Here is a 27,225-nt window from a genome sequence, read left to right on the forward strand (position 1 = left end):
ACCCAGCTTTCCAGACTGCAGTCTCACCTAAGTAGGTTTGAGCCACAGGTCACATGCCATGCCCTAGCTGCAAGGGAAGCTGGTAGAGCAAGTTTTCTGATGTAGGGAGTTCCGAAAGTGTGGGGCAATCAGAACCATGCCAGAGTTGCAGGGAGGGCCAGCGCACGTGAGCATCCCTTGCCACCCAGAGCCAGGTGGGTGGGATGGGCACACCAAAGCTTGTCTTCCCCAAATGGGCTGGATGTTGTGGGGAGCCCAGAGACGGAAACAAGGCTTCAGAGGAAGCTCCGGGTACAGGGAGCTTTGTCTGGCATGGTCCCTGGCATTGTCCTCCCTGGGACTCCTCAAGTTTTCATCCAAGGCCACTTCACACCCACCACCCAGCTGGGCTGTGTTAGGGAAATGCTGCACTAACTTTAGTTTTGGCATTTATGTAATTAGAATCCCACTATATTTATGCTGCCCCCAATCCTCTACGGAACACAAAGAGATGTGTGTAACACTGTGCATTTATATGTCAAGAGTAAGGCACAAATGACTTTGCCCTTTACTATTTTGCAATATATACAAAATGATAAGATACACAGTAGACTGTGTACGCCTTTTTTTTTTTACTTTTTTAGTGGCTGTAAATGACACATTTTATAATATCTCCCAAATTTGTGCACAGGAATTCTGAGAGAGCTTGGCTGGACAGTTCTGCTGATCCCGTGGTATTGACTAGTAACCCTTGGTGATGTTCAGCTGATTTGCTGATGGTCTAGAGGGTCTAAGATACCAAGGCAGAAGCTTCAAGGCCTCTTAAAAAGATAGGCCCAGGACTGGCATAGTGTCGCATCTGACATATTCTGTCAAAAGAGTCACAGCACTGTGTGTGTGTGTGTGTGTTTTAATTTGACTAAGTGGAAGCTCCGTGCTATGCTGAAGGCTCCACTGTGGCAGTTCCAGGAGCCCTGTGGCCTGCATGTCCTCAGCATTCATTTCTCTCCACGTGTTCCCTGCTCTGGTCTCCCCTTTGCATTTCATCATGATTTTACTGTACCTTTTCTTAATGGTAGCACCAGTCTCTCTATTAACAGGGGTGGGAGCGAGACAACATCATGGATCTGTTCCTTGGGTCTCTCTCCAAGCCTGTGTCACCCCCATGGCTCCCTGGTGCAGGTGTCCCATTCTGCTGGTTGTAAGTTCCTGCAGGGCAGGACCTTGCCCAGCACGGATCCCTGGTACACAGTGGTGCCCCTGACCCAGAGTGCGTGCTCAGTGATGCTCGGCAGAAGGCAGCCCCGCCAGCCCTGTCTGCACCACATGGTACAGAGCATCGTGGCCTGCAGGTTCCGGTCTAGGAGACAGTGTCCTTGGCAGGAGAGGGCTGTGGGTGCTGGCATCATCGTCCCTCCAGAAAAGGCCCATGTGCACCCCAGAAGCGGACTCTGAAGCCTGTCTCTGTCAGATGTATCTAGGCTGAAAATGCACTGGTTGCTATGGGGTCCTTTGGCAGTGACTTGGGCCCCCATCCATCTGCCAGATTGAATCCTGCCTAGCTTGTGTGGCCCAGGCCCAGCCCATCTCTTCTGGAAGCTTCTTCTCGAGGCTTCATTGATTCACCCTCTTCTGACATCCTTGGGCAAACAGTGGAGGGTGCTGTGTTCTAGTTTCTCCAGGAGACTCCCCCAGGTCCCCCCAGCTCCACAGAGGCAGTAGTCACCCCTCAGTGTCCATGCCTTCATCGCACCCAGGCATCTGGAGGGGCTGATGAGTTCTGCTGGTCAGTGGATTGGGCCATCCAGGGCTCCAGGCAGCCTCCAGCAGCATCCAGGGCAATGGTGTTAAGGGTCCCAGCACACCCGGCCCCCATGATACGGAAACCTTAGCCCCCCAATGAGGGAGCCATATGCTGTTTCACTGCTCTGCTCTGTGACTCATGTCATTCACTCTCCCTGGAATCTACCCTGTGCATTCATTCATTCATTCATCAAGCCAACAGTGATGCATGCTTCTTCCACTGGCCAACACTTTAGCTCAGAGACCCTGCCCTCATGGAGTCATGGAGCTTTGCCTGCAAAGACAGGGCAGAAACAAGGCCCTGGGGGCAGTGCACTAAGTACTGTGATCACTGGGTACACAGAGAGTAGAGGTGAGAACAAGCGAGGCCTGGGAGGACCCCAGGGGAGTCCCTGCCATCTCTCAAACCTCCCCGGCCACGCAGGATGTTGCTAGTCTATATGGCACTTTTGTGCAAAGTAGAAAAAGGGGTTTCCTCTGGGCGGACAAATTAACAAAAGCCTCTCAGGGCTGTGTGTCGCAGACTCGTGGGTACACAGCCTGGTGAGCAAAGGGTACTCCATGGGCATCCCCTGCCCCTGCCTCCCCGGGTGAATATTAGCCCTTTGCCCTCTGCCAGGAATCTTTGGTTGCACACCACCTGCGGCCCTACACACCTTTCCCTAAATGAAGCACGTCCCTCAGAGCAGCTCTGTGGGCCATGCACGGCTGGTTCCCCACAAGCTGGTAGAGTGAACCCACGTGTCCTCTGAGACTGCTGCAGGGTGGAGGCCCCCAGCCCCCATGGCCAGCAGGTGCCTCCCGCTCTGCGCTGCCTCACAGAGAGCTTCAACCATAGAAGCCCTGGGTCTTTAGTGTTCTTCAGTCGCTGAAAGAAGCAGGATGCTGTCAGCTGCCATAAAACTGTGACCTTTGAAAATTTACAAGAGCTCAGGGTTTAAAAAGCTGCTGCGTTAATGATGCATCCCATTAGCATCTCATTAAAGGAAAGCCAAGAGAAGCCTGCTCAGGCCTGATGATGGGCAGATAGGGCCACTCTGTGGGGCCAGGCACAGAGAGGCTCTCCTGGTCTGCCTCTCTCTGCCGAGTGCCATCATGTCACTGGAGCAGAAAACATGGCCAGGAACACTGGGGAACGGCCAAAGGTCTGGGTGGCTTCACTGGTGTCCCAGATGATGGCAGTGGGAGGGCACGAGGAGAGGCTTGCTCAACTCTGCCTTCCTCCCTGCTGCCCGGGCTAAGTTCTCCTGGTTGGTTTTCGTGGCATTCTTGTGTCGGCAGCCCTCCCGACCAGGAGGCATGGAAATCAGGGTGGCCTGGGCTTGAGGGCATTCTGAACCATGGGAGGAAAGAGTTAGCAGGAGCTGGGCTCAGAGCTGGACCCATGGCCCTGAACATGGTCCCCTAGAAGCTTCCAGAACCTGGGGACCACATGGGTTTACTGAGGGCCTGGAACTCGTCGCAGGAGGGGCCTCTAGTCAGGCGGCGCTGACGCACATCACCAGTGGCTCTGCATGTCACCCACCCGGGGGCCCGGGCTCCTCGGCAAAGGGCACACCCTGTGTCCAGGTTTTTTCTGGAGGAAGTGGAGGAAGGAATGTCATTGCATTATTTTAATAAAATACATAAAATTCCTGAACTACAGGTTGCTTGTAGCTTCAAATGTTGTGAGTGCTCAGTAGAAAATGGGTAGCCTTATGTATCTTTCCTAAAGAAAAAAAGACTTGGTTCTCACCACAGAGCTGCTTTCTTATACATAAGAAATTGCTTGTAGTATTCATGAACGACACAGCCAAACAGCAGGCCGGTTGTAGCCCACTTCGCCTGCTCACAGCCCATCTGGGCCCGCCTCTGCACACCCGGGACACCCCAGCTTCTTTCCCTCAAGCTGTTCATGTATTGAGTCCTCCCACTGTCCCGCAGCAGCCACTTGAGGGCAGGGCTGAGTCTTGGTCACCCGCGTCCCTAGTGCCTCGAGCAGTGCCCAACACAGACCTACAGCAGAAGAAACAAACTAAATGAGTGAGCGGTAGAAGTGCTTTGAAGCCAAGGGGCTGAGCAATCTGTGTTGGAAAAGTGTGAGATTTTTCAAGTTCAGAAACTCCACCAATTTTAGGGTGACCATTGGAACTCCTGAAGTTTTAGTGCTCAGAACATGGGGACCCAAACTCGAGGAGACCCCAACCTCCTCTCCTGGAGGCAGGGGCTGCTCCAGGGCAAGTTTCCAGAAGCCTTCCTACCCTGTCAAGTTGCCAGGCCAGAGTGTGATTCAGGAGGGGAGAAGCAGTGGCTTTCAGAGGATGCTGAAAACCTCTACAGCCTCTTGCCTGGGACACCTCCAGGATTCTACACGGTGGAGAGGGGCTGCAACACCCCCTCCAGGCAGGAGGGGCTTCTGTACTGTCCATGAAGGGGGTGCCGGTCAGGAAGCTGGGATCTTAGCATTCACACTTTGCTCCCAGGCACAGCATGGGACTTGGCACAGGCTCCTTCTCCCTCAGATGCCTCTGATTCCGGCGAAAGCAATTTCCTGCCTCTGAGCCTCCAGGATTGGAGAGCCTGGAAATACAGTGAAGGCTGTGGAGCGGATAGATCCTTCAGACAGGGCACGCGTTAAAAGCTGTCTATTTGGAGAATGCTGGAAAAACCATGCTATTGTTCTGTAAGACTATTAGTGAGTGCGGCTAAGTCCCCAATCCCCTCTGCTCCCAGCCTCTGCCTGTCCCACAGATAGAAATGGGGCTGGCCCTCTGATAAGGAAGCTTGTCCCTTGAATTGTTCTTTTCTCAGGAGATTCACCCTTTTCCTTTGTTTCTTGCTCTGTTCACAGAAGCAAAGCATCTAAAATGCAGGCCAGAGATAAAGTGCAGCCTGATGCAATTAGCTGAGCGCAGCCCACAGGTCCTAATGGGATACGGCTCCCGCTCCTCCAGCAGGCCCTTACGTAGGCGCTGTGTGTCGTCTGCACTATACATCAAAGCCCCAAGTGTTGCCCAGCCTCCCCATCCACACCCCCTCTCTGTCCCTGGCACAGAACCCAGGAGAGCCACTCTGGTCAGAGGGGCTCAGCAGCAGGCCCTGTCCCCCACTAGCTGGGTTCCTGGGTCAAGCTTCATCAGAAGTCACCGTGAGGACCATGGTCCTCACCTGAGGGGCCTGCAGATGCCCCTGGAGGCTCCTGTGTTCTTCTGTGACTGTTCCTGGCAGGCATCTGTATCCACCCCTCATCCCACACCTGGTTGGGGTCTGGCTGTGCTCCTGGGAGCTGTGCTGACTCTTCCCAGGGCCACCTCTACTGACACCCACACCCCTGCATATCCCAGGTATCCTATCCCAACCTCGCCAGCCTGTTTCCAGGATTTTTTTTTTTTTTTTTGCCTGTTATATATAATGGCCATATTAAAAAAAAAAAAAGGCAAATCCAGAAAAGTATAGGAAATAAAATAAGCTACCCATAATCCCCTCACCCAAGAATAACATCCCTCTTAACATTTTGATCATTTCTCTCCTATATATATTGTTTGACACAGGAGTGTTTACATAGGGAGGCCATTTGTGTGTCATTCTGTGGCCTGTTTTTCTCATTAAACATTATGCTGTAAGCATTTTGTCATCAAGAATTCTTAGTACACATGATTTTTGATAGCTATATAATATTCCATTATAAGGCTGTGGCTCAGGGAGACAAATACTGTCCTGGTGTTTTTTTTTTTTTTTTTCCACTCTAGGTTTATTTTTTCATTCATCTACAAATCTGAACTAGAGAGTGGGCTCATGGAGCAGAAAACCTGTCTCCTTCCTGCACAGAGGAGCTGAGGGTCCCACCATCCACCTAGGAGCAGCATCTGAGCTGTCCCCGCCATGGGCCTCAGCTCCCCACTTCCCCACACTTCCTCCATAGGATGATTGGGCCTCAGAGGCTGGTGTGGGGGCAGGATGGGAAATGTATAAAGTCCCTCACCTGCTGCCTGCTGGTGGCCCCTTGAAAAGCTGTCCTCTCCCGTGTCCAAGAGCCAGCCAGTGGTGGCACAGAGGCCGGGCTGGGCACACAGTCAGTACTCAGCACATGCCCTGATAAGTTGGTAGCATCTGTGTGGTTGTGGTTTGTGGATGGTCCGAGGGCCAGAGAACCCATCTCATATCTCAGAATGCTCTTCCCATTGTGATAGGGCAGGTGGAGTGAGTGGCCACGGAGGGTGACAAGGGAGGCACTGGCTTGGATGTTCCTAGAGGCAGGAACTTAGCAGAGGTCCCAGCTGCTACTACTATGGCAGAACCCACTGCAATTCCCGCCAAAGACTGGGTGGAGGGCTGGGGCTCTGCCTCTGACCCTGTACTCAGTGGACGAAGCTTAGGCAACGGGAGTCTTGTTTTGGAGGCTAGGTCCCTCCTAGGGAGCCTTGTTCTGGAGGCTGGTCTCTGGCCAGGCTATGCTCACCTCCTCATCTTCTTCCCACAGGCTCCCGGCATCTCCAAGGGGGACAGTCAGTCCCAGGGACTGGCGACCAGCATCCGGTGGGGGCAGACGCCTATCAATCAGTCCACACCCTGGGACACTGATGAGCCACCCTCCAAACAGATGAGGGAGAGTGACAATCCAGGTACGTACCTCGTCAGCAGATAGAAACAACAGAGCCCAGGGCTTGGCGGGAAGCTAGAGGCTTCCTGGGGACCCCAACTCCTGCACAGCAGGTCTTGACCCCAGGGCCTGCAGAAGCCCCCTCCTCAGGTTCAGGGGGCAAAGGCACTGTGTGTAATTCCCTGTGAAGGAGCTGTCCCTCTGCTGCTTCTTCTGCTACTCAAGGACTCCAGAGAGCAAAGGGAGTGAGAATGACATTATCGGGGTGACTTCGAATTGACTCCGGATTCTTTTGAACCATCATTCCCAAACCTGGGTACTCTGATTCATAACAAATTTCTCGAGTCATGCCTTCCAGTAAGGTTTTTCCTTGCTCATGGTTGTATGACAACTGGGGTGTTCTACCCTCGGGGACTGGGAATTAATTCGCCAGCTTGTACAACATCCCAGCCCTTCTTTGGACAGCTCCAGCCATAATGAATGCCCTCTCTTTGATCTCCCATTGGCCCCAGAGCCCCCGCCTAGGATACACAGAACACCTCAGTTTGGCCCTCCACACAACAGCCCTACAGGTGTCAGGAGACCCCTTTCATCCACCTCTCAAAGTCTTGGGATAAACACCCCAGGCCATTCAGCCATGCCCCACAGCCCATAGATTCCAAGCCCTTTGCCTTCCAGGGCTTTGCTCTGCCCCCTGCATCCCTCTTGAAGTGCGGTGTCCAGAACTCAACAGTGGTCTGCCTGGCATGTGCTTCCTTCAACACCTCTGGTCTCATCACTGCTCAGCTAGTAGCCACGTCACATGCTGCCTCAATAGCACCCCAAGATGCCCCAGCAGCTACGGTTACCCCTGTTCATGTCCTCACAGTTGGGCTTAGGCAGCTGGATTTGGGGACCCAATAGCAAGGCCCCATCAGTGTTCCCCTGTTTGATCTTAGGATCTCTTAGACACCAGCTTCTGTTGCTGACCCTACCCCTCCCAATTATGTTCCCTGCAGACCTGGTCCTGTCTTCCACGTCATTATCCAAGTCACGGATTAAAATGCTGGGAGCTTGCCACATATAACTAGAGACTTCTCTTTAGGTCTCTTGTACCCTTGGGCCATTCACCCCATCATCAGTAAATCACCTCTATGGCACTGTGTCTCTGTGTCTCTGCCACAGAGTCCCCTGGAGCCCCACCCATTACGCTCTGAAGTTCTGATGCATTTTTCAAGGCTCCCTGGCTAATCCTGGAAAGAGCAGAGCTTGGGATGACATGCTTGGGCTTAAGACACCCAGGCTGGCTCATAGTGACACCACCTCGCCTCTTCAGGCTTGGGGACAGTTCCCATTAGCAGCCCATTCTAGAATCTTGCCATTACTTCACTGATGTTTGTTGGCTTCCAGTTCTCCCCGACCTCTCTCGTTATCAAAATCATAAATATGCGTTGCACATGTATTGCGTGCCCTGTTCTGTGCATCATCGCAACTCTTACAGCGATCGTGCCTGCTGCTAAGGAGGAAACTGACTTGGGAAAGGCTTGGGCCTAAGGTCCCTCGGCTGGGAAGGGGCGATGCAGGCCTCGTACCGTGGTCTATGTGACTCCGAGCCTTGCTCCTCACCACCAGCCGGTGGCTCTCCCTTGGACAGTGGTCTGGTAGTGACCCGCCATCTTAGCTCCTGCCCCACCTCAGCACCATTTTCTTTCTGAGAGGGAGCTCCCAGCTCCACATTCTATCCTATGGGGCTTGTGGTGCTGAGTGGCCCCCTGCCCCCTACTCCCCTTCCTCTGTCTCCCCATCCTCAGTCTATACTGCCACCTCAGAGCAGCTATGAAAACCAAGGTAGCATTTGGGCCATGGAAACCTGGACCCAGGCTCATTCAGTCAGAGGCAACCCAGATTGGCCTTCCCTGTCATGGTGTCTCCCAGTTTCCCTCACAAGCTCCCTTAGGTCACCCTGCCTGGCACAGCTGACCTCGTCTCTTGTGTCAGCTCTCAAGAGATGTATCTGGACCCCACCTTGTTCAGCCATAGTTTTCTTAAGGACTAAAGTGGGGTTCTCTTGTTTCCCCCAGGGCTGGCCATGTCCAGGTTGCTTAGCACAAGGCCCGCCCTCCCCAGCAAGGCCCGGCCAGCCTTTCCACACGTCCCCCACCAGGGTCCCTCCCCGCCTGTGAGGACCATTCCCAGCCCCGGGCTCTAGTGCCCTCACCTGAGGGCCCAGCAAACACCCCCGTCTCCACCATCCCCTTCCCCTGCCTCCTTCAGAGGCGAGCTTGCAGAAAGGGAGGAGAAACCCCAGCATTTATGGGGCATTCACCACATGCCAGACACTCTGCTAGTTTTGTTTTGTTTTGTTTCCAAATATATCTTCCTCATTCAGTTCTTCCTGGTAGTCCCCTGAGGTAGAATTTAACAGATGAGAAGAATGAGGCTCAGAGGAAATAAGGACTTGCTGAGGTCAGGAGCGATGGCTCATACCTGTAGTCCCAGCACTTTGGGAAGCTGAGGCGGGAAGATCACCTGAGCTCAGGAGTTCGAGACCAGCCTGGCCAACATGCTGAAACCCCATCTCTACTAAAGATACAAAAATTAACCAGGCATGGTGGTGCACACCTGTAATCCCAGCTACTCAGGAGGCTGAGGCAGGAGAATTGCTTGAACCTAGGAGGCGGAGGTTGCAGTGAGCTGAGATCGCGCCACTACACTCCAGCCTGGGCAACAGAGTGAGACTCTGTCTCAAAAAATAAAATAAAAAAGAACTTGCTCCTGAGGCTCTTAGCTACTAAGTAGCAGAGCTGAGAGTGGAACCCAAGTCTCTCAAAGGGCTCTGCTTCCTTCTCTCTGCTCTGCTGCCTCTCACCTCTCCCAGGCAGGCCTCGCTTCCTCCTCTGAGCCCCAAAAGCTGTTTGTTCATAGACCCCCTAGCACACTTATCCTGGGCTGCCACGATCACAGATTCCTAATCGGTCAGTTCCTGGACACAGGTGTCTCGTTCACCTCTGTGACCCAGCACCCAGTGCAGGGCCTGGGGTGGTCAGTGTTTGTTGAATGAATATGTAACCGGCAGATGACGTTTCTTCCATCTCCCTTGCAGGCACGGGGCCATGGGTGACCACGGTGGCCGCCGGGAACCAGCCCACCCTGATCGCACACTCCTATGGAGTGGCCCAGCCTCCCACCTTCAGCCCGGCTGTGAACGTCCAGGCCCCGGTCATTGGGGTGACCCCCTCACTGCCTCCCCACGTGGGGCCCCAGCTCCCGCTGATGCCAGGCCACTACTCGCTCCCTCAGCCGCCCTCTCAGCCTCTGAGCAGCGTGGTGGTCAACATGCCTGCCCAGGCCCTGTATGCCAGCCCTCAGCCCCTGGCCGTGTCCACACTGCCCGGTGTGGGGCAGGTGGCCCGCCCAGGACCCACCGCTGTGGGCAACGGCCACATGGCAGGGCCCCTACTGCCTCCACCGCCGCCAGCCCAGCCGTCTGCCACTCTCCCCAGTGGTGCCCCTGCCACCAATGGGCCCCCCACAACCGACTCGGCCCACGGGCTGCAGATGCTGCGGACCATTGGCGTGGGGAAGTATGAGTTCACCGACCCAGGGCACCCCAGAGGTAAGTCCTGCTGCCACGTGACTCTCCACAGGCCTGCGTCTGTACCTCTGCGCGGTCACTGCAACACCACTGGGACAGGAGGGTGCTTCACGCCAGCTCCTTCACTGGCCTCCCCAACCCAGAGGCTGCAGTGGAGCCTCCGCCTGCCCAAGACAACTGGCCTGAGATGATGGAGGGAGGGGGAAAGTGTGGAGGGCGGGACAAGGAAAGTAGGGAAATGCGCCTGGGTAAGAAGAGGGAGCCCGGGAAGAGGAAGGAAGGGAGAGCCTGCAAAGCCCAGAGCCTGTCCCCCTCCAGCCCAAGCCCTGGCCATTCTCACCTCCAACCCCCAAGGCCAGGCCAAGCTGCAAAAGGGTGAGAGTCATCCATTCCTCTTAGGGCACCATAGAACAATCCCTTTGGGGGCCTTCTCCACGTTCCACCCATGAGGACATTCAGAGCATGTACTGTGTCCTTCCCAGGGAAGGCACCCTGTGTGGTTCCATCAGATGAGAACACTGCCCAAGGCAATTTAGTTAGGCCCAGGAGACATTCCTAGACCATCTTGAGGCACTTGAATATTTCATTTCAAGGATCCAGGGGTGGCTTTGTGAGACCTTGGGAAAGAGCACCTCCAGCCTCAGCCTTCAGTTAACCCTCTTCCCCCAGCCTCAGGGGAGTTTCATTCCAGGGAACTCGAAGGTAGATCCTTCAGAACAGAGCCTCGGGAAGGATGCATGCTAGACATGGTCCTAGTTGGAGCCCCCAGTCTTAGGGTTAGGGTTCTTGATGTCTGTCTGAGGGATCAGTCCAGACTGGAAGGCAGAAGGGGACAGGAGGACTGGGGCACACATATGAGGCTTGCTGGGTTCCTCTGCTATAGGTTTGCCTAGCCCTTAGCGCCCCAGACAAGCCAAGTCCCTGCTCCTGCTGGATGCAGTGGGGAAGGCTGCTGGGCCACTGCCAGGTACAGGCAGCTCCCTGGCAGGAGGGGTCATGAGAGTCCACGGCAAGCAGTCTGCCCCAACGGGGTATCTGCATCTCCTTTGAAAGAGGACACTAGACGGTCCTAGAAAGTATGCATCTCTGGGCACAGCTTCCCAGCCTTCCCACATAAAACTCCTTGAGATGGCATTTCGGGGGGCTCTGCTGAGAGGCACTAGCTGCTCTCCTGTCTTCTCTCCCAAGTCTCTTCCTTTGTCATTTCAAGCAACTTTCAGGCCTTGTCAAGCATCCCAACAATAAAGCTCATGTCTGGATCTCTGTTGGGTTTAATTCCCAATCTGACTGAGCCCTGACTGCCTTTGTTTTGGAAATCAGCACTAGTTTTAAATGACAAAATTGTAGAAAATTACATCTAAATTCTGGTAAACTCTTGCTTTAAGATCTTTTTTAAAAAAATGACTAAATTGATTTTTTGTTTCAATTGTTTTGGTTAAGCTCTGTCTCCCTTTAAAAAAAAAGAAAGAAACTTATTCCCAGTTCAAGTTCATGAGTTACCAACTCTGACAACTGGGCAGTGGGCATCCTGCTTCCAAGGCTATGCCAAAGCCCGAGGCACCGGGTGGCATATTCTCTCCCCACATAGCCCCTCTGGGCTAATGCAAGATCTTGCTGGCTTGCCACGTTCCAGGCACGCATCTAGGAAAAGGAGCTGCTTTGTGCAAAAACGTAACTAGCTGAGATAGTCCTGGAGTCCCTAGTTTGGGGCTCAGCACCAAGCTGGGATCTGCCCCACCAAAGCTGCTGGGTGCAGGCAGCTAAACATTGTCAGCCCTGAGCCCATGAGATCAGAAAGACAGGTGGCGGGGACAGGACCCTGCAGGACTTCTGTGCCCACTGGGTCAATGACCATTGCAGAGCTTTTCCTGTAACCTCTATACGAGGGCCTGAGGGTGTGAACCATCCTCTGTGGTGGTCCTGAGCCAATGGACGGGAGGGGACAAGAAATAGGGGCCCTGCTAAGATTTCCTCTACTAGGCCCCACTGGGCAGACTGAGGGCCATGTGAGGGCCAGGGATGGGGTGGGCCTAGAAAGTGTCCTCAGCCCCGCCTTCTGGTGAGCCAGCGGGACCCACCAGCTCTAGCCAGTGACAACGACTGACCGGTCCATCACCCTGATTTCCAGAGGTTGCTAGCACACTGGCTCTTTCCTCGAAATTCCATGTAACTCGCTTCTCTGTTTACGGCCTCATCAGCTGATTTAGCCCCTGATATTTGCAGGGAAGAAAGAGTGACGCATGCGCCTGCAAATGCCTCAAACTCAAGCCTGGGTGGGTTTTTTCTTTTTTTAATATATAAGTAATTTCTCTTTTCATTTCTAATCTTAAAAGCCTTTATTGCTGAAGCTATAATTTGTCTGTCAGATCTAATGTCAAACAACTGCATATTTTTTAAAATAAGAAACCCGAATTTTGAAACTAAATCTTTGAAACTTGCCATGTGAGAGTCTTGTTCCTGACAGGACCACGTGGGCTTGGATTTGGGTCACTTTTAATTTTGCCCCTAGGGATTTTACATCTCTGAAGCCCAATTGATTTCACACTCCTAAATGACAGACAGCTGGCTCCAGGCGGGAACAGGAGGCTCTGCGTGATGGCGTCAACACAAGTCAGAACTCCACTTTAGAAAAAAAAAGAACTTTCCTTTTCTCCTGTTCTCTGTTTGAAACCTTGCCCAGCATTATAATAAGATCCACCATGCAACGCCTTGAGATCTAGCTCGTTAAAGTCCCCGATTTTCCCTGCTATTGTTTGACGTGACAACCTGGCCTCTCCCGGGGTTGAGTAATTATGGGGAGATTCCCCTCTATGAAGAACAGGTCTTGCCAGCCAGAGGGATGGGCCACTGGTATTTTTAGACTTCATTAGTGACCTGATTTAAAATTTCACATTTTGTTTCTTGTAATTATCTTCCTATCGACTGAGCTCAAATTTCAGTTGGGGCCCTATTAGTCTGCCTTTCCAAAAAGGGCATTGGGACTTTAATTTAAAACTTAACCAGTTGAAAAATAAAGGTGGCGTGGAAATGCTTTTTGATTTGCAATAGGTCAAGCGATTGTCTCTCATCTGTGACTAGAGAAGCCAGCTTGTGTGCCGTTCACTTTAATGAGTGTTATTTAAATGCATTGAGCACATATAGATTTTCTTAAGAAACTTACAAGACAAATCTTGCTTTCTCTAAGAACAATTTGGGGGTGGGAGCAAGCTGTAGGATTTTTTTTTTAGATGATATATTGAAAGCTAATTAAAAATAGATTTCATGTGTGCAAAGTGATAAGGGAGGAAAAAAGAATTCGTTCCATTTGAATCCTGTTATGAAGTACCTAAGACATTTGTCTCGTTGTTGGATTGGAACCGCTGAGCTAACACATGGGGAGAGGTGTGGCCAAGCTCAGGCCTCGGTGAGACCTGGAGTGAGTGTTACTACCCCAGGACCCCATGAACCCAGCTGTGCGTGCCTGATGACAGAGCACAGGCTATGAATGTAGCTGTTTCTACCCCTTCCTTCTTGGCAAACAGTTTTTGGTGGCTCAGAGGGTGCATGGGGACCTTTTAAAGCCCCAAGCTCCAGGCCTAGTGGTGAGCTGCAGAAAGGTTATTGTGTCTTCACCTGCGTGGCTGGCAGTGAAAAGTCAGGCTGCACTTGCTCCCACCTGCTTCTAGACCAGAAAGCAAAGCCCTCGTCGACCTGAGCAGGGAAAGGTATCTCTTCTGACTTCATATTTTGCAGGCCTAGGGTGAGGGGTCATGAGGATCCATCTACAGGCTTGGCCTCCCTTCTGGGAGGCCGTACTGGGAGAGAGGGATGGTTCAGCCTCTTCCTTTGGTTCTCCAGCTCCTCCCTTCCTATTCTGGCACTGGACCTCCACCCCATGGCACACTGTTCATCCTTGCTGCTGCGTTCATCCCTGTCTTCACAAGTAACAATGATGAGATCTTGTGAAAATACTTTGAGGCACAGGGAATAGCCGTGTGACTGGGACAAGCCTCCTCACTTCTCTAAGCCTCTTTCCTCATCTTTAAAGTGGGCGTGACAGTACCACCCTCACAGGGCCTCGGGGAAGATTGAGTGAGATTGTGGACATGTCCGTACATAGCACTGTGCCTGCTTACCACCAAAAGCAGCTCTGGCTATTGCCTCTGGTCCAGGGTCTAGAGAGTTAAGCAGAGGAGGCAGCTAGGGAAGGGGCAGAAGGCCAGGCCCTCCCCAGCGCAGAGGAGGTGGAAGAAGCTCATGCTTGTCCACAGGGCTGGCGATCCCTGGTCAAGCCATTTAACTTAGGGATGGGGACTCCTTCCCTAAAAGGGAGGTGGGATGCGTCCCTTTTCTGGCAGGAGGACTCAGGATGGCTCTCCCCAGGCGTGAGGCCTGGCACTGATCTCATCTCTCCTTGCCCCACACTCTGACATGTCCAGGGCACGTTTTTCCTTCCAGAGCCTCCATAAATATTCTGGAAGAAGCTGGGAATGCATGATAAAGCTGTTCGCCCACACTCAGGCCAGAGGCACAGAATGTTATCCAGACTGAAATTGTCTTCCCACAGACCTATTCTTCCTGTGTCTGTGCCTCAGAAATGCCAACATGAATTCATCCAGGGTTCAGACTTAAGGCCTGCGTTGTCTGTGGCCAGCCCTTTGTCCACCTCTAGCACTAAGTCTGAAAACTCAATTGATTCAGGTTTCTACATATCTCCTCTGCTCTTCTGTCCCCCCACCACCCCACCATCAGGCCACTGTCACCTCTGGCCTGCACGCTGGCCTCCCAGCCCACAGTACATTGCTTCCAGTCTGGCTCTACCGTGCAGCCAGAGTGACTTTTCAAAATGCAGGTCTGGCTCTGCCACACCCCGTCCAACAACGCAGCTGCTCTGGGGACAACGGCCAGCACTGACTCGGTGCTTGCCACCACTTCATGCTTTGCTATTCTGCTTGCAGGCTGCCCCATAACCACCCAACGCCTTGGCTCCCCAGTCTAGCCGTGCACTGTGCCTCGGTCGAGTGCCTGTGAGACCGTTCGACTGTGAGCCCCCAAAGTCGGGGGCAGCAAGGACGTTATCTCATCCCCACTCCCCGCTCAGTATCCGAGCCGGTGCCAGCACTCGGAGATGCTCCAGAAGCATCTGATGAATGTGGGCACAAAGCACTGGGCCGAGAATTACCCACCAGGGTTCTGTGACTTCCCCTTCCCTTCACATGAAAGCAGGTCAGCGCTCAGGGCCCCAGGCATACAGGGATGGAAAGTGCCCTTAGGAGAGCTCGTTCCGCAGCCCATCACCCCCCGACACCTGACCCACGCCTCTGGGGACAGAAGTCCATCTATTTCAGACTTGTACCCAAGCACCTCCACTACATCCTGCCCCAGACCATACAGGCTCTGGAACTCTGCCTCAGTTTCCTCATCTATAAAACGGGGAGAAGACTAGAACCCACTTCTTACAGTTGTGAGGATTGAGTTATTTTACATACTCCTAGGCTTAGAATATTGCCTAGCATGCAGGAATCACTATAAAACTGTTCACTGTGATTATTTTACTGGTACCAGGGCCATCTTTCAGTGTCCATGGCTTTTAGGGACCCAGGTTAATGAGTCCCAGGAGATATCACGATAGTTGAAGCACCTCGCTCCCAAGGCGTCCACCATGAACAGAGGAAAATCCCCTTCTCCCATTGTAACGTTTGATAATCCTCCCCTGGCCTTGACAATCCTCCCCTTCCTTCCAAGAAGGAAGCAGCCTGTTGCTGGGAACTTCTCCCTAATTCCAGGAGCTGTCTGTCTTGGGAGAGCTCCTCCTACCTCCCCTCAGGGGCTCTCAGTATCCCGTGGCATTCAGCTGGATAATCAGGGTGCCAGGGACACCGCTGGGGCCAGGTCCTTCATGGCCACATCAATAGATGGGACCAAAAGAATTCTCTGGCTCCTCCAGACCAAACAGCTAAGGCTGTAGGCAGAGAGAGTTGATTAGGAGGATGTGGCTGGCAGCATGGGTGGTGGTTGAGAGCCCAGATTCTGCAGGAGACTGCTTGGGTAGAATTCCAACTCCACTTCCCACTAACCCCATGAACTTCTGCTAGAAAAAGGGTGTCTCTAAGCCTCAGTTTCCACATCTGTAACTTGGGGGTAATAGTGCCATCCTCATAGACATGCTTTGAGGATTAAATAATGTGTGGAAAGTCTTAACCCAGTGCCTGGCACACAGTAGGCTCAAATCATATTAGCCATTGTTATGACCACTACTGTAAACCCTGAAGACTCCTGGAGAAGAAATCGGGTCTGCAGCACCTTAGCCTCAGGACCACCACTGCTTTTAAAGCAAAGGTGTCCAAAAGAATCTCCCAAGTCTGACTGAATGGCTCACAACATGGATCTGAAACCAAACCCCCGTCCCACCCTTGCCCTGACTTTCCAGCCCCCACTCCGACACACACACCCTCCTCCAGGCAGTGTGTGTCTCAGAGCCTGTGGAATTTGAAACTCCATCTGCACAAGGTTCTTCGTCCTCGCCTGAGCTGTACCTGCCCCAGCCCTGCTCAGGAAGCCGCCTCCCCTCGCAGGGCTCTGTCCTCACGGGGCTTGTTCATCAGTAATTGGAGGGTTGTCCAGGGCTTAACGGTTTTGTTAACAGATCATTTGACTGTGAGTGAACCAGGCAAGGGGAAAGATGCTGCAGAGGCCGCTAGACCACCCAGGGACAGTGTCATCCTGGGAGCAGGAGGTCACTCCTGGCTGCCCCAGCCTGCTCAGCAGGGCACAGGCAGAGCGAGGCACCCTGGACCCTCTCTCCATGGGGCTGCAGGAGCATATGGGCCTTCAGCCCCAAATCTCTGCTGAGCATCTTCAAGGTCAGAAGCCCTGCTCTGGCCCCAGTTGTCTGACAGGGCCAGAGGTCACGCTGCCGATGGGGATGAGAGGGCTGTTCGGATGAGAGCCAAGGGTGGGAACATTTCCTTCCTGGGGGCTTCAGGCGATGGTGCTGACCCGCGGCAGGAAGCCAGCTGCCCTGATCCCAGCCGCTGTCTTCCCTCAGGAGCAGCAGGCCCCAGCAGACAGCAGCAGGGTAACCCGTGAGGTTCCAGGTCAGTGACACACAGAGGCCACTCAGGGGCTTGAGTCATGTCCCCTCCCTCCCTGCTGCACCACCAAGTTTTTACTGAGCCATCACGTTGTGGTCTTAGGCACCTCCTGTGCACAGAGCCCACGTGTGGCTTCTCTCCTGAGCCAGGCAAAAGAAACAGGCAGGGTGCCAACTGTATGCCCCACGTGGTCTGGGCTCCTGTGCACATGAAGCCTGTGGCCATGCCAGGCCCTGGGAGAGAGGTGCAAGTCTGCCCTGGGGGAGCTGGGGAGACCAGGAGGTGCCAGCAATAAGGGCCTCAGGGGCTGGAGAAAAGAGGGGTCAGGTCAGAGCCTGCGGGAAAGTTAAGGGGACAGTGAGTGGTTCCACAAATGCCAGATCTTAGGAAAGAATGCTTGAGGGAAGTGCCAGGGACACAGAATTATGATTTTCCAATAGATCCATCTATCATAGAGTCTCACACACACACACACACACACACACACACACACACGTGTGCACACAGTTTGCAGGGCCTGTCCTGATTTGAGTTAGGGTCAGCTAGTGAGTTAAGTGCGAAGGCCCAAACCATCCCTCTCTCTGAATGCTTGGCACGCCAAGCCTGGGGAGCCTGCTCGGGCTACTTGGCTGACTTCTTAGCCTCATCAATCAGTGTTTGCTGGGGTGACAACCCAAGATCTTGCACAAGAGTCCATCATCTCTGAGGCCATACTGGTCTTGCAAGGTGAAGACCTCCTTGATTGTCAGGGGCTTTGACCTGGGTAGAAAACACTGGGGGCATTAACCCCCGACAGGGAAATCAGGTGCACATCCATGGGCCAGAAGTTACCTCTGCAGCCCGCTCTCTCCTGTCATGACAGGGGTTTAATGTCGAGTTTCCCGTTGCCTAACCACTATTTAAACATCTGGCATCTGCTGTTTGTGCCAGGAAAAGCATGCCATGCTGGACTGAGCCCTAGAGTTTTCTAGAGGTTGGGAGGAGTTTTGCAAGAAGGTGAGCCGGGCCATGGCATGGTATGTGTGCTGCTTGTCCCCATGTGATGGGGAGGGGAGGACATCATGGCACCCCAAATAGGAAACAAAACTGGAGAAAACGTGGCACAAAACTGGTTCAGTGAGAAATGATCTGGTCGAAATTACATTCCATTGAAGAGCACACTCACTATTCTAGAAATGTAAGGGGTAAAAATAATACAAGCAGAGTATTTTAGGAGCACAAAACATTGTGTAAATTGCTTGAAGGAAAAATGGCTGAAAGGTCGCCATCCATTGAAATCGTTGTCATTGCCTGTTTCCTTCATGTAACTCTCTTCTTTAAAAAAGAATATATGTTTATATTTTTAAAACATTTGTATTATGTCTATGTTCAAGGGAAGCCCAAGTGTTTTCAGTACACCACAAGGCAAATGCTCCTTCCTTTTACAGTGTCCTGGCAGCCCCTTTGATGACTAAGCACAGCACTGTGAACAGTCTGGTTCTGCCCACGGGCCTCTCACTACCTTGCCCTCCCCTCTTCCAAATGACCTCTCAGTGTCATTGCTTAATGCCTTAGACCAAAGTCTACACACAATGCCAGTGTGTATTCGTTTTTCACCAACATCAGCAAAGTTAACGCCATGGCTACATCTTAGTCTGCTAGGGCGTGTCTTCCCTGGTTATGCTCCAGCCTGTCAAGTGCCTTTTAAAGGAACACCAGGTGACAGGCTAGGTGGCCCAGGGAGAGGGATTGTCACCTCCTTGGTCTTGAGCATTACACTGTAGATATTCTGACTTTTCATTTTGTGCTGCCATCACAAAATGCCACAAATTGGGTGGCTTAAACAACAGAAAAGTATTTTCTCACAGTTTTGCAGGCTGGAAGTCCAACACAAAGGTGCGGGCAGGGTTGGCTTCTGGTGAGGCCTCGATTCTTGGCTTTCAAACAGCCGCCTTCTCACTGTGTCCTCACATGGCCTTTCCTCTGTGCATGAACACTCCTGGTGTCTCTTCCTCTTCTTAGAAGGACACCAGTCCGCCTGGGTTAGGGACCCACCCTATGACCTCATTTAACCTTAATTTCCTCTTTAAAGGCCCTTTCTTCAGATAACAGTCACATTGGGGATTAGGGCTTCAACACAGGAATTTGGGGTGGGAGGGGACACATTTCAGTCCATAACAGTCTACGAGTCTGTCTAGTTGGCGAATGGAAAGGGTAGCCCCTCACAAGGCACAGTTCCCATGTAGTTACAATGTCTGACTTCTACCTGTGGGTGTTTTCAGTGATTCGCTTGAACCTTTTCATAAATGCACTTTTGCCATTTTTATCCTGGTTTAGCTACAGGCTGCTCCCTCTGCTTTGTTAACTAAGCATTGGATATATTTCCCATGATTAGAATCATCCATACTTGGGGTTAATTGTTTTTCCATAGAACTTTCATGCTGGGAGGGAATCTACCATCACCACTGGGAACTAAGCAGGAACCACCAGTCGCTAGACAGTTTGTCCTGTTAAATGGTTAAGAGCTGTCCTTCCTGTAACTTACATGGCCCTGCCCTCTGGAGCCATCCAGAGCAAAGCTGGTCCCTGTTCTACATGACAGCCCTTCAGCTTTTAGAGGATGGCAGAATTTCCTTTTCTCCAGACCAAAGATCTCCAGTGGCCTGAGCTGCTCAGGCCTTCCCTTTACCATGTGCATGTCCTCCCTGGTCATGCTCCAGCCTGTCAAGTGCCTCTTAAAGGGATACCAGGTGACAGGTGAGGTGGCCCAGGGAGATGGACTGTCACCTCCTTGGTCTTGAGCATCACACTGCAGATATTCTAACTTTTCTATAATAATTGTGGCTTATTTGGTTAAAACACACATTTATACACACAGAGATCTATAAATATGCACTTAAACTTCCAAATGAAGCGAAAAGAGAAAAAATTCTCTCCAGAGTCCTGCTGTCTACTCGACTGGTTTCTTTGGTGTCCCCACCTCCTCCTTTTTATCAGGATCGAGATTGTTGATCATTCCTTTTCGTAGACACCCCCAGCCCCGCCTTCATTCCAGCAGCTTTTTGCCCCTAACTTGGGAGCAAGCAAACTTTCTGAATTTTTAAATTATTTCGTTTTGAAGTCTAGGAGGTAGGTGTGTCTCAGCCCACCTACCCTACCCCCATGCCCCAGCTGTGCGCGCTGAAGCAACTCACCACCTTCCTCTCTGCTGATGGGAATTTACTCCTGAGCAGCAACCCATCTGCTCCCTTCAAATGGTTCTACCTCCCTCCTTCACCACCATAGTGAATGTCAGAGTAGGATGCTACCTACGGTCAGCCAGGAAAACCTCACTTTACAGGTGGGGAAACTGAGGCTCAGAGGTATCACCTAGCTATCACATTTCCCCCAGAAACTGTCATTAGAAAGCTCCCTGTGAAACCACCCCTATTCCATGGTGCCCTGTGGAATTGCTTCATTTGCTGCTAGGAGTTGTGCATCTGAGACCTCTTCTCTCCTCCCACAGACCAAGAACTCTACAGGGACAAGCCCAGCATCTGCATGGGCCACACTGGGCCAGCTCTTAAGCCTCTCCAAGCTTGCCCATGTGGCGCACACTGCCAGCCGCTGGGATCAGAGCAGCACATCCCACCGGGAGCCCTCTGTACTCAGTGGCAGCTCCACAAGTAATGAATGGGAGGAAGAGCAGGGACAAGACACGCAGCACTCACAGGAGCCAAGTCATACATGACACACACAGGCAAGGTCAGCCAGGGCCGCAGAGGATGATTTGATGAGGGAAGAGACATCATCCCAAAAGGAGAGGAAAAGGTGACAAGGGCAAACTCTGACTGGAGAATATGGGAGCCCCCACCCCATCACTTCCCATGGTCAGGGGCTTCTCTGGAATTCCTGCTTGGCGAACTCTCCTGGGCAGATTCCCACCCTCCAGGTCTCCACAAATATCAGATAAGTGTTTTTTGTGGTGAGAGTGGTTTTCAAAAACGGCCCTTATATCCTGGTTACATTGCCCAGCTTCGGCCAGTCATGGTGGCTCACAACTTGTAATCCCAGCACTTTGGGAGGCTGAGGCGGGTAGATCACCTGAGGTCAGGAGTTCAAGACCAGCCTGGCCAACATGGCGAAACCCCATTTCTACTAAATATACAAAAATTAGCCGGGCGTGGCGACGAGTTTCTGTAAACCCAGCTACCTGGGAGGCTGAGGCACGAGAATTGCTTGAACCCAGGAGGTGGACGTTGCAGTGAGCCAAGATCGCACCACTGCACTCTGGCCTGGGTGACAGAGTGAGACTATGTCAAAAAATAAATTGAAAAAAAAAAAAAAAAACTAAATCACCCAGCTCCTTCCTGGGAGCCTGAACACCTCGTCAGCTATGTTTCTCCAGTGGAGGCCAGAGCACCTTCAAGAGCCAGGCCCTGGCCCAGTTAGCATCCCCGGCTTTCCTTGCTTTCTTTTCAAACCCCAAATAGAACCTGTTGCTGCAGACCTCACACGCCCCTCAGTTTAGGAATTGCCATGGTGATTCTGAAGGCTCCTAATCCATCTGCTCATGTGAACAGGCAGGTTTCAGAAATTCTGATTGATCCAAAAATAATTTCTATATTTTCAGTCTTTCTTTTATATGGAGATATTCATTACCTTCAAGATTCCTCTCCCAGAAAGCAGAGACGTGGACGTGTGGCCTCCCCCTGGGTCTCTGTAGTAATGATGCCACTTGAGGATTTGAAGCTGATCCTGCTGTTGCTCTTGGGCTGGGGTCAGAAGTACCATTACAGGGAAGCCGGTGGGCAGGGCTGGGAGATGCAGCCTTCTCTTCCAGAAGGGAACAGAGGTGGTGGGGGGGTTGGATGTTTTGTATGTGCCTACCACTTTATATTCATTGTATATTCACCCCGCACTTATGTATTCCTTGCATCTGCCCTGTGAGGCAGAATCATGGATGGAAAACCAAGGCCTGTCTTAAGACCTGGCCCAGGTATAGCTGGTAACGTGAGAGTCAGTCTCAAGACTGCCTGCCTCCAGTGCCCATACTCTTTCCGCCACACCACACCTTGAGGCTTGCTGTTGTAGCCTGTGTGGTCACTAGGCATGTCTGGGCTAAGGATGGGAAGTCCCACAAGTGGCTGTTTCATGTCTCCTACAGTCTCGTGGCTGATATTTCTCTGTATAGCTGGTGATTCTTGGGCTCTTTCCTCATCTCCAAAACTGTTGTTGGGATGGTTGGATGGATGGATGGGTAGGTAAGTAGATGGAATTCCCAAAGTAACACAAGGGGCATTGGGCCATTTGAGGAAGCTGCAGACAGAGCACTGGCCACCACCAAAGCCACTGGAGCTTGGGAGTCAGGTGGCCCTAGGGAGTCCTTGCTGTTGCTATGTCTCCCACGCCCTAATCAGAGCATCGCCAATACAATAAAGTTAATGGAGCCAGTCACCCCATGAAGGAGCCAATTCCTTGCAAAGATGATACATCTTTGAAGTTGATGAGGCCTATTAATTGAGCTTATGCCCTTTAAAATGAATTAAATTCTTGAAATCTACCATATAGCAGTACATCCATTTAGTGTTTCTGTCACCGATGAATGAGGAGCCACCAGCACAGAGCTATAGGAATTGTCTTCCTGCTGACATCTAGCACAGCCTACGGCTCCTTGGGAGCTCCACAGATGTCATGCCTGGCCAGCCATTCTTGTTCTTAGCAAAGTCCCCAAATCGGCATAAATAGCTCCAGGAAGAAAGTGATACCAATGATCCATGGGCCTCTGGAAGAGCATCCACCCAGCCCTCAGCCTTTAGCCCCTACCTCAGGATCAGTCAGCAGAGATGCACAAGAATACAGCTAGACTGTCAGCACTTCAAAAATGGCCACTGCACAGGCGGAACTGGTGCGGGGTGGTCCCCGGGCTCTGGTAGGGTAAGCAGACATGGTTTCCAGGAAGTGTGTAGACCTGGAACTGACTGAGCAGAGACGTGAGATCTGACTGCAGCCTGAACGGGAATCATCACGCGGTGGCCCCTGGACCCCCAAAGATGCACCAAAGCTCTGCTCAATCTCAGACTCCTCCCAGTTACCACCACTCGCAGTTGCTTAAGAGCACAAAGTGGCACTTGTTGTGCCCACAGAACATCTGCTGAAGACAAAACTTGTGTTTATAGCTCTTCACTTCAAAAGACTGGCCGTGTTATAAAAAGAAAGGGACCATCTGTCCCTCTTCTGGACCCCAGCGCCTCTTGGAAGAGGTTTCTGTGCAAGAAGGCAGTGAGAAGTCAGCGTCGACTTCAGGGAACTATTTTGGGGCCGGAAGAGAATAGTGCCTACCCGCCAAGGGGACCGTCGCCGGCAGATGAAAGCCGGCTTTGAGGAGGCCATGCGATGGGAGATGCTGGCCCGGAGGAGGTGGGCTGTGCTCCAGTGATGCTGCCCAGATGTTCCAGCAGAGCAGAGACCCTGGAGCAGAGGACCAACTGGTAGGACCGAGGGATGTGAGGGAAGGCGAAGGGGAAGGGCTGTGAGGCACTGTAGCTCCCAGGAGCAGGCATGAGAAATGTCAGCAACAGCTTGCTGCCACTCAGAGTCAGATAACATGTTTATGCATCACCCATGTGCGTTCCTTCACCCGACTTCTGGGGCCATTCTTATCTGCAAAGCCCCTTAGGACAGTTCTGCCTCTTGGGAACACCTTAGGCTGAGTGATCGCCTTCCCGTGACTGAGAGCTGAGAAGTTCTTCCAGACTGCACAGGTGTCCGGTCTGTCTGTGATGCCTGCTTAAGACTCGTCTGCCTTAAGCTCCTGGGCATCAATATAGAAAAGTCATGTGAGTCCAGGAGAAGCTGGGCGGAGGTGAGGTGGAGCCAGGATTAGCACAGGGTGGGGCTTGCAGAGGGGAGGAATTTCCCAGGCTTCCTGGCCGGCATCTCCCAGGCTGAGCATCTTCCAGACTGAAACTCCCTAAGAAGGGCTTGGCCCTCCCCGCCTGCACGATGTTTCATCGGTTTGGAACACTCCTGTTTCCTTCCTCTCCCCTCGTCCCCAACAGGGAAAAAAAAGAAAAAAAAAAACTGGTTTCTACCATCATCTATGCACATTCCAGAAATCTTTGGTCTGTGAACCTCTAGTCTTAGGGCTTACTTTGTTTCAGATCAAAACCTGCTTCTGTCCTAGGGCGGAAATGGGGGTTTGGGGAGTAGAGGCCAGAAGTGGGGTCCTCTGAGGACACCCCTTACTCCCTTTTCCTGCTTGTCTCTGACAAGGCATCCCTGCCAGCTCTTCCTGGGCCGAATGAATTTGAGAGCTTCCTGAGGAAGGTTTGCAAATTTTCAGTGGCATCCTTAAATGTACCGAATTCCCCCAACCCGGGCACATGCATTTAGATTCTGAGGACGAAGGCAGTTCGTGATGTTGCGTATTCGAGGCTCTCAGAATCCTAAAAGGTCACAGTCCTTTTATTCTTGCCTCTTTTCGCTTCTTTACTGTTCTTATTGATTTCTTCGGGCACATAAGAAAACAGTAGGCAAAGCCCACTACTTCTATTGAAATAAAGTATTCTGCAGTCAAACCACACACCATAAAGAAATAATTGCAGTCTGTATATATTGCTAATGGACATCTCTCAGCAATTCCCTGTCTCATAAGCTTTAAACACAGACATTAGTATAAATATGCAGAAATCCCCATTTGGGCAAATTACTCTGCATTTCTGAATGGAAGGAAGATTAACCATGTGCTGATAGCTTTGAAGGAGCCCAGCAGAGCAGGAAGGATTCACTGGCCCTCTCTGGGAGAGACGTTGGGACTCCCTGAGAGAGTCCTGGCTGGCATCTCCTCACCCTCTGGGCCCGGTGCTCCCCCAAAGCACTGAGAGCTGTGCCTCGGGAGTGGGGGACCGGCCTTGCCTAAGAAGGCTGGTTGGTCACTGGGATGTATTTGCTGAGCCTTCCCGGCTCCTGATGCTCTGGCAGGAGCAGGAGCAGGAGCAGGAAGGCTGAAGGTGGATGCTTTGGCCTGGCCTCTCAGCTGCCTGACAGAAGCCCTTAGGGGTGGTCCAGGCCTCTGAGGCCAGTGGGCCTTGAGGAGCCACGGGGTGGTTTGTGGAGCCAGCTGGCTATGCATCTCGGCCCCTCAAGCTCCACGGCACCCAGAACAGCCTGTGAGCTCCCTTTCTCTGTCCCTTCTCCACACTTGGCCCTCCTCCCTCCTCCCCCTCCTGCCCACTCCTCCTCCTCTTCCCATCCTTCCTCTACCCTCCTCCCCATCGTCCTCCCCCACCCTACTCACACCCTTCGAGGGTCCCACCCTCCTCCACCAAGGCCAGCTCCAGGGTGGGGGTCTCCACCTTCCAGAGCTCCCAGCCTGTGCCACCAGAGCCAAAGCCCTGCCTGAGTGTCACGGGCTTGTGAGGAAAACGCCCTGAACCCTGGACACCAGGGTGGAGAAGATGCCCCCGTCAGCACAGGCTGCTGAGTCTGGGGCTGACAGGGTGACAAGATCTGGCCTCACCGATTGCTGATTAGAGGGGGGCAGCAGATTAGAGGGCAAGCAGCCTCATTCGGGCTCCCAGCAAGGCTCACAGAAGTGCCCCCCAGGTGCTCAGCACAGGCCCCATGTCCCCTTGACACTGGCCGTGGCTCCTCTGCCCAGAGGCACGAGGCTCCATTCTCCTGGGCCGAAGCAGTCTGGAGGGGCAGGGGAGGTGGCCATTCACGAGGGGCATCCCGTTGTCTGTCATGGGAGATGAATGATGAGCCAGTCGGGGGCTGCTGCTGCCGAGAGGCCTTCCGGTTGTTGAGTTTGTGTCCGCCCACCTTTCCCACAGCGGAATTGAGTGCAGAGGCGGAGGAACTCACACTGACATGCTGACGCAGAGGAAAGGGGACTTTGGCCTCTGAGAGCTGAAGTCACAGCCTCACTGCCTTGCCCCACTCAAATTGCTGGGTCCGTCGGAGGGCCTGGGAACCAGGTCTCCTCAGGAGAGACCCGTGAGGCCCAGGGTATCTGTGACATCCCGGTTTTCTGGTCAGAATTCAGAGGCCCCAGCCTCAGCGTGGAAGAGTAAGCCTCTCCTCAGCTCACCCCAGCACAGCGCAGCCTTCACTCACTCTCCCCACCAGCCAGCATCTTGATGGTCTATTTTCATGTCTGTCTCCCCCACTCAACTGTGAGTGACTTTAGAACACCCCCGCCGCTGACCAATTTAGCAACTGTGTATGAAATGTAAAAAGGTACCCTTTTCTAGGACCCTTGCCTGCCACCTACCAGAAAATTGTCATAACGAAGGAAACCTAGGATGTGCGTGAGCTGAATGGCACCCCCTGGAGTTCTGCAGTGTGCAACTTGAGCAACCCGTCAGCAGTGGCACTGGGGGACTTACTGAGCTTACTACCTTCCAGACACTCTTCTAGCATGTTCCATATGTTGACCCATTTAATTCTTTTTTTTTTTTTTTAATTCTACTTTAGGGTTTTAGGGTACATGTGCACAATGTGCAGGTTTGTTACATATGTATCCATGTGCCATGTTGATTTCCTGCACCCATTAACTCGTCATTTAGCATTAGGTGTATCTCCTAATGCTGTCCCTCCCCCCTCCCCCCACCCCACAACAGTCCCCGGAGTGTGATGTTCCCCTTTCTGTGTCCATGAGTTCTCATTGTTCAATTCCCACCTATGAGTGAGAACATGCGGTGTTTGCTTTTTTGTCCTTGCGATAGTTTACTGAGAATGATGTTTTCCAGTTTCATCCACGTCCCTACAAAGGACACTAACTCATCATTTTTTATGGCTGCATAGTATTCCATGGTGTATATGTGCCACATTTTCTTAATCCAGTCTATCGTTGTTGGACATTTGGGTTGGTTCCAACTCTTTGCTATTGTGAATAGTGCCGCAATAAACATATGTGTGCATGTGTCTTTATAGCAGCATGATTTATAGTCCTTTGGGTATATACCCAGTAATGGGATGGCTGGGTCAAATGGTATTTCTAGTTCTAGATCCCTGAGGAATCGCCACACTGACTTCCACAATGGTTGAACTAGTTTACAGTCCCACCAACAGTGTAAAAGTGTTCCTATTTCTCCACATCCTCTCCAGCACCTGTTGTTTCCTGATTTTTTAATGATGGCCATTCTAACTGGTGTGAGATGGTATCTCACTGTGGTTTTGATTTGCATTTCTCTGATGGCCAGTGATGATGAGCATTTCTTCATGTGTTTTCTGGCTGCATAAATGTCTTCTTT

General features: G+C 52.2%; 1 protein-coding gene across 1 annotated transcript in view; it reads left to right on the top strand.

Moving 5' to 3' along the window:
• Positions 1-27,225, top strand: part of KLHL29 (kelch like family member 29) — a 325,784-nt gene that overhangs the window by 244,340 nt on the left and 54,219 nt on the right. The window contains exons 4-5 of the mRNA XM_032172350.2: positions 6,242-6,383; positions 9,444-9,956. Of these exons, the coding sequence (XP_032028241.1) occupies positions 6,242-6,383; positions 9,444-9,956 (655 nt within the window). The remainder of the gene's footprint in view (positions 1-6,241; positions 6,384-9,443; positions 9,957-27,225) is intronic.

Source organism: Hylobates moloch, unplaced genomic scaffold (genome assembly GCF_009828535.3).
Source record: "Hylobates moloch isolate HMO894 unplaced genomic scaffold, HMol_V3 SCAFFOLD_13, whole genome shotgun sequence".
Classification (NCBI taxonomy): domain Eukaryota; kingdom Metazoa; phylum Chordata; class Mammalia; order Primates; family Hylobatidae; genus Hylobates; species Hylobates moloch.